The 7,214-nt window shown below is 31.0% G+C and overlaps 2 protein-coding genes across 3 annotated transcripts; both read right to left on the bottom strand.

Moving 5' to 3' along the window:
• LOC100804894 (uncharacterized) lies at nucleotides 1–1,136 on the bottom strand. The gene has a single exon (XM_003556081.5). It carries the CDS (start codon nucleotides 887–889, stop codon nucleotides 182–184), a length of 708 nt encoding a protein of 235 aa, XP_003556129.1. The 5' UTR covers nucleotides 890–1,136; the 3' UTR covers nucleotides 1–181.
• A 4,455-nt stretch (nucleotides 1,137–5,591) lies between these two features.
• LOC100803831 (heavy metal-associated isoprenylated plant protein 39) lies at nucleotides 5,592–6,537 on the bottom strand. Of its 2 annotated transcripts, none has more exons than XM_003556079.4 (3): nucleotides 6,453–6,537; nucleotides 6,210–6,285; nucleotides 5,592–6,108 (listed from the first exon to the last, which is right to left on the bottom strand). In XM_003556079.4, the coding sequence occupies exons 1-3, from the start codon at nucleotides 6,456–6,458 to the stop codon at nucleotides 5,795–5,797; spliced, it is 396 nt and encodes a 131-aa protein (XP_003556127.1). In that variant the 5' UTR covers nucleotides 6,459–6,537; the 3' UTR covers nucleotides 5,592–5,794. The 2 variants fall into 2 exon arrangements, with proteins under 2 accessions (XP_003556127.1, XP_014628101.1); XM_014772615.2 differs by having other exon boundaries at nucleotides 5,599–6,108; nucleotides 6,412–6,527.
• Nucleotides 6,538–7,214: the final 677 nt, after the last annotated feature.

Below are 7,214 nucleotides of genomic sequence, written 5' to 3'. Positions count from 1 at the left end.
TAAGAGTGAATCTACATTGAATTTCAAAGAAGAAACAAAAAAAAGAAGGAGCATGCATACACAAAAATAGCTATAGAGCAAAGTAATCAAAGGGAAGGAGAGACAAAAGAAAAAAAGTATTAATGTAGGCACAAATTATTGTTAGTATTAGTAGTAATTAAATGCCTACTAAGGCATCAATCTAAGAGGAAATGCTCCAACTGGTGCTGGAAAGGCTCCAGTGATCAGAAATCATACCTGCAGCTGAATTTGAAATAGCACCACCAGCAATTCCACATTTTGCTACCATCCTTACACTTTCTATCAACTCCTTGGTGCGAGCCTCTTGTGCCAAAATGTCCAGCAACTGTTCTGGGCTGATCACAAGCTTCACTTTCCAAAACCTACTGCTACCACCACCACCAATATTGTTGCTGCTATTAACAACACCACTGCTCCTGCTAGAGAAGGCATCAATATTATTGGAGGACCTCTTGAGCAACCCCATTCCCTGGTGGTGGTGGTGATAGTCCAAGGACATTCTATACAAGGCAGGGTTTGAGATTGTAGGAACACTGTGAGATCTAACATGCCCTTGTCTCACAACAACGTTAATATTTTCACCACCACATGGTAGAGTACTGTCTGTGTTCTTGCTGTTGTTGTTGTTGTTGTTGTTGTTGCTGAGTGGTAGCAGATAGTAGGATTGGCCTGGCTCCAACTCATCGAATTGGCTGAGTGGTTTCCAAAAGAGGTCGTGGCTTCTGAACATGGCGTGCCCCGGGAACTCGTTGGTGATGAAACTCACAGTCACTGGAGCACTGAATTCCATGATGCCACCATTTGATGTTATCACTTTGATTGCTGCTGCATCAGGATCTGACATGGCCCCAAAGAAGCAGTTTCCCATGCTGGACCTCAACTCAAATCTATGTAATAATAATTAAAGTAGTACTGGATTGGTGATCTTCTAACCTGTTTTTATGCCTAGTATAGTAGTATGCTTGGAGGGAATTATAGAGCGGGAAACTTGTGGAGGAGAAAAGTAGAGCTTGTTCTATGGTCGGTTGGATTCTCTTGTGAGCTTTCACAAAAGCTAGGCATGAAGAAAATTAAAGGAAAAAAGGGCAGCAGCCTATGCTCCCATTATTATGCAATTTGGATAGGGTTGTGCATAGAGCCTAATTATCATGAAAAAAAAAAAAGTTAGCAGAAGTTTTTAGATGTGCACATTCCTCATACTCATACAGATAAAACTTATAGGTAGTTTCTTAAATATTTTGATATTATACTCCACTTAGAATTAGAGTTTTAAATCTGTAATCAATAATGATCTTGAATACAAGTTTTTATCATGTAAATTATTAAAGTAAAATTTCAATTCTACTTAAAGAACCATAGCAAAATACTTAATGAAATGTATCAAAATCTTGTCCATTCAAATTACAGAGTAGAAAAAAATGATAGTTGATTTAAGAAATTCAATGGTAAGAATCAAATGCTGAAATAAATAAATATAATTGATATGTCCTATTTATTTAGATATGTTCTCTCGAACACTTTTTTATATAAAGAAAGTTTAATTTAATTGGTTAAACAGTGTATGTGAATTGTTACATACCTCCCGATACCTATGTTTAATTTCTACGCATAAGAGAACATTTTCCTTTGACAGAACTATTGTTGCCATTTACTGCATTGTATTATACAGTTTGTGTATATTAGACTTAGACACAGTGATTGCTGGAGCTTCTATTGTTGTACATTTTTACCAGTGTCCCAATACCCCGGCTGTGTAAACGCGGAAATAGGAATATTGGTTTATACCATTTCTACACGGTTTACTTAGTCAAGTTGGTCTAGGTAAATTATATATGGGCCACCTTATGTTACTTTCACAAAGTCTTTTATTAATTAGACACAAAAGAGGAAGAATGATGTTGCAAATCAACTTTTGGTCCCACTAAGCTCGGCCCAAGAGAAAGAAAGTAAAAGTGCTAGTTACTTGGTTTCATTGGCCTTTTTCGTTTTTCTTTTTTCTTTTTGGACATTTGTCGTGTGATATTGAAGGTGTCAAGACAGAGACACAGCTATAAATCCGTTGAGTTGCCTAGATTAGGGAATAAAATTACTAACTCCAACAAAATGTCACCAGAAATTTTATGTACTTTGTCTCGCCCCCCCCCCCCCCCTTTGATCAAGTAGTGCTTTAGATTTTGCTTCAATGTTCAACCTCATATGACATCCATTGTAGTTCAATTTAAAAGTTGCAATGGGGCGTTGGCAAATCTTTGAATTGCATGCCAATTTCTTATTTTACTTGGGAAAAGTTGTGCAGAATGGACTCAAAAGTTGAAAATCAGAAGCATTTCATGTGGGAATGAAATCTCTCTAGATATTCATTGGTGATTAAGTAATATATAAATGAAATTTCCATTGTTGACCTTCTAACAAAGACTTCGTATATATTAGAATGACATTTTTTTTTACACATAAGTTGAATTTCTTAAGGATACTATTAGAAGTTAAATTCCTAGTTATGTACATTGAAAAGACTTTGATATTTATACCTCGGGATTGTATAAGAATGACAAAAATGTTGCTTGAATAAACTCTTAAATAAATACTTACAGAAAAATATAAATTAGAAGATAAAATGAGTTAAGTTTTTGTTATAAGTTAAACTTATGTACTCCAACTTTAATAGCAAATCTTTCATTCACTACAAAAAATGCTTCATCTAACATCAATAATCACACAGTCAATGTAAATTTGTACCTAGTTTCAAGGTAGATACTACAAAAGTTAAAGTAAAATATGTATGGTTGACGCTAAGTTGTGTCCGTTAAAAAATCAATACTACTTTAAATTTAACTTTTAAAAATGTAATTGACGTTACTTATAGTGTCTATGTGGCACTTCTGACTAACATAATTTGTGTTAACTATGGCCAACATTACATATGTCATCACTCAACTCAAATCCTAGATCCCAACTTGAATCTCAACTCGTGTTAATTATTTTCAAATTGTCCCTTTTAAAAGTACAAGACATGCGAGTAATTAAACAACATAATTGTGGTCGAAGAAAATGAAAAAGGAGGAGAAGAATAACCAACCTCTAAGGCAATTCTAATTTTGTTATTATCAGTCAAAATAAATCTTTATAAATACTTGCTAAAAATAACAAGTACAAGAGTTATTTTAATCTCTGTATGTTAATATATTGTGATGGAGAAAACACTTTTCAATGTCTGTCTATCATGATTTTAGATGGTTGTTTAAAATACCTATTAAACTCTTTACACAATCAATAGGGAAAGCCTTGTGATCAATAGTTTATTAAGCAAATAAAAATCATATTATGTGGTTTTGAGCTAAACAAGAACGGGAATCTTTTCAATTGGTGGATTTAAATAAAGCATGCATTAACCCAGACAGATCCAACTAATCAAACCCTTGTCTTCGATTCATTAATTAATGAAGGAGAGTCAACTAGTTCAACGGACGATACGACGATTCATGCATGCATGTGATCTTCTTTTGAATAGTAATATTTGCTGATGAAGGTGCCGGTATTGACCAACTATATATCATACAACTGGCACCTAATTTAACTATGAATCTTCGGAGGAACTGATTCTGCACGCGACTTTGATTGTATGAAAGATAAAAGCTACCACGATAATGTAAAATTAATTAAATTATAAAATGAGTTTGAGATTTTAAATTACATAAAAGGGAGTTTGGATTCCACTTGAAAACCAGTGTGTGTTTTTTTTATTTATTTAAGAAACTTGAAAATGATTGAACCGAGTGGGACTAATATTCAGAGGAAATACTAAGGAGACCATGCACTAGTCTCTATCCTTAAGAAAAGTTGAAGAAATATTTTTTAAGTTAGACAAGAAAAAATGAATAAAATGACACTTTATATATAGGGAATGAAATATTATTTAAATATTTATCTTGAGTAATAGAAGACTTGAAGTCTTTTTTTTTTCTCCTTTATTTTTTCAAACTTTCGTTCATTTTCTCTTTTGTTCTAACACTATATGATCTTAACAAGCTTATGATCTATCTGTTACGGTCATAGACGAAATTAGGAAAGTAATGATTTTTCTATATATGAAAAATGTAAGCTATTAAAGTCTTCGGAACAACAACCATATTTATATTTATCTTAGTTATCTCCGGACAAAATATTTTTTCCTGACAATCTCCTCTCCAAAAAATTAAAATTAATAATGTACATTCAGTGGTTCAAATAAATCAAGATAACAAAATAATAAATAATCAATATAATTCTTACATGAGTAGACATAAATCTAGTAGTAACGATGTAGGAGTAATCAATATTTAAATGATGACATTGATTAATAACACTGTGAGATTAATTAATTTACTTTTAGAATCGATCGGTCAACTTTTTTTATATGGAGAGACAGCTGTTAGAGAAGATCCAAATCATTTAAAATACACAACTTTGTCATGACTAAAATTCATGAGTTTGGTAAAAAAAAAAAAAAAAGAGTTATATCCTTATTTTGATAATTAAAAAAAAAATAGATTTCTCTTTCGTGATATCGTGATGAACTATTTTTATTTTTAGACATTTTTTTCTACATTTTTTTATTGTCTGGTAATATTTTAAAATTTACGTTATTAATTTATTTTGTAAAAAGAAGTATTGCTTTATTTATAAACCTGTACAATGTAGAATTTTACCCCCTTTTTTTTTATCAGCAAATCAAATTTAATTAATTAATAGAAGGTACAATACAAGGGTACCAAAAAACTTATACAATGTAACTGGTAAGCCATATTGAGAAGCCCCACAACAAACCTGTGTTGCATACATTTACCAATATCCAGAAAAAGACTGACGCTCGTTTTTTCAGTTTCAGCATATATACCAACAATTGCACCCAAACAATATCTTTTAAAACCTTTACAGCATTGCAAGTTGCAAGCAAATCATAGAACGAAAAAGAGCAATGTTTAGTTCTGTTTGATAACCAAACCCATGAGGCCATGATTTAAACTTGACCAATTCCAGTACTGTATAGCATTTACATTTTACACCATTAAAAATAATATTGTTCCGGTGGATCCACAAAGACCAGACACAGTAAACCAAACACATCTAAACGCTTCATTTTACCACTGGTCCTTACATCCCTAATTCTTTTACCGCTGTATTTTCACCCCTTAATTACAACCAAAACCAATAGCTTTAGATCGATTAAGCAGTATATGCACCCATAATGCAAAGTTGTTTTTTTACGTTATTATCTGATTACAAATTATTGATTTCAAACTATTATATATAATAGATTTATTAATTTTTACTACAATCATATTAAAAGTTATACTTATCTATTTATTTCTCTTAAAACATTTTTAAATTTTTGTTTATATTATGAAATAAACTCCTTTCTAAATTATTATTTTAAATTAAAAATATTATTTTCTATTAAATCTCATTACTTATATTTATGTAGTTATTTATTTAAATTTATTTTATATATTTCACTTATAATTTTAACTTTTTTTAAAAATTTACAAAAAATACTCACGCTCAGCAGAATGATATCTTCAGAAGGAGGATACAGTTTAAAGACGTTTCTAATATTAAAATTGATTAATAAAGTGAGACTATATATATATAATAACAAAATAAGTGGTAGCTAGGGAGAAAGGAAAGCTGAGATGGATGAAATGCACCAGTACAACTTGGAACAACCATGCAAGCACTTTTCTAGAGTTCTTATTTTGTTTTTGAGTTCCATGATGTTGTAAAATGAACTTAGCAGTTAGCAAATGACACAGGCATCATTAGGATTCTCTTCCACACTAGTGCAACAATAATGATGTTGCCTCATCTGATACTGATTATGTATGTGGTAGGCTTCGTAGATATTCACACTATCAGCCAAGTTATTCTGATTTTGATTCTCTGCTGCCTCCACTTCATTATTCTTTCCCTCATTCTCTTCCTTGGCTGGTCCAACAGAGACTATGCGAGTGTCACACAGCTTCCTCAGCTTCTCCACTGCAACCACAGGGTCGATATCTCCAATTAAGGTCAATTTCTGGTCTTTCATATCCATTGAGACTGATTCAACCCCTGCAATAATCCCCCCACAAATCATTCATTCTTGAATACTATATAAAACAAAATTTCTTGGTTCTAAGAAAGCAAAAAGAGATTGAACTCGAAATTCATACCTGAAAGATTGGATACTACCTTCATGGCTTTTTTCTTAATTTTGCCATCGTGTAGTTCCACATGTAGCACAACTTTCTGTCATAGAGTAAAAAATCTTGTAAGAATTAAAATGACAAAACCAATCTTCACTATAATATTGATGAAGATAAAGATTATAGTTGATTATGAGTGATGCATGGAATTAGAAACAACAAAACTAACGAGTGAGAAGTGGTCATGAGTCATGCAGCAAATATTCTCACATTCATTGACACGAAGGTTGCTAGGAAAGCCAAACAAGAGTCCAAGTGAAGGAGCTCACTGTTTTGAACTAGTTTACTGAATGAAGCTCTGTTTGATGATATTTAAAGAAAATAAAATAAATCAACACAGATAGGCAAGACACACAGAGAAAGAAAGTCAACTAAGTCTAGGATGATCCTCACTGATACTCCCCAACTCCCGATGAATTAGGTTAATTTTAAATTGAATTATAATAAAAATAGGTAAAGAATAAAATATTAATTTACTTACATTTCGTTGAAAACACATTTAAAAAAAAATTAACCTATCTATATTTTATCTATAAAAAGAAATGAAAATGAGGGAGACATGGTTAATTTCATAGGCTACAAAAGTTTGGTGTTTGATATGAATTGATCTAATACGCACATTATTCAATAAGTTTTAAGTTTCCATTAAATAACTTTTTCTCAAAATAACTACTGGATTAAAGGTTGTTTTCACATTGATAACATCTACAAAAGTTAATATTAATTCAAAATAATTTAATACAATATTCATATACATTAAAATGATTATAATACATACTTTTCATACAAATGTGATTATTATTATTAAAAAATTTAACACTACTAAAACTAAGATAACATATAGTTGTAATTGAATGGTTTGAATAAATAAAATTCATATTTTATATAAAATTATTAATAGTGTAATAATTGATATAAATACGAGTCTAATTTAATCTCTTTTTTAGTTAAGAATAATTTTATGTAAAAATT

Source organism: Glycine max, chromosome 20, assembly GCF_000004515.6.
Source record: "Glycine max cultivar Williams 82 chromosome 20, Glycine_max_v4.0, whole genome shotgun sequence".
In the NCBI taxonomy this organism is placed as follows: domain Eukaryota; kingdom Viridiplantae; phylum Streptophyta; class Magnoliopsida; order Fabales; family Fabaceae; genus Glycine; species Glycine max.
The sequence above is the reverse complement of the archived record's forward strand: the minus strand, read 5'-3'. Positions and strand labels throughout refer to the sequence as shown.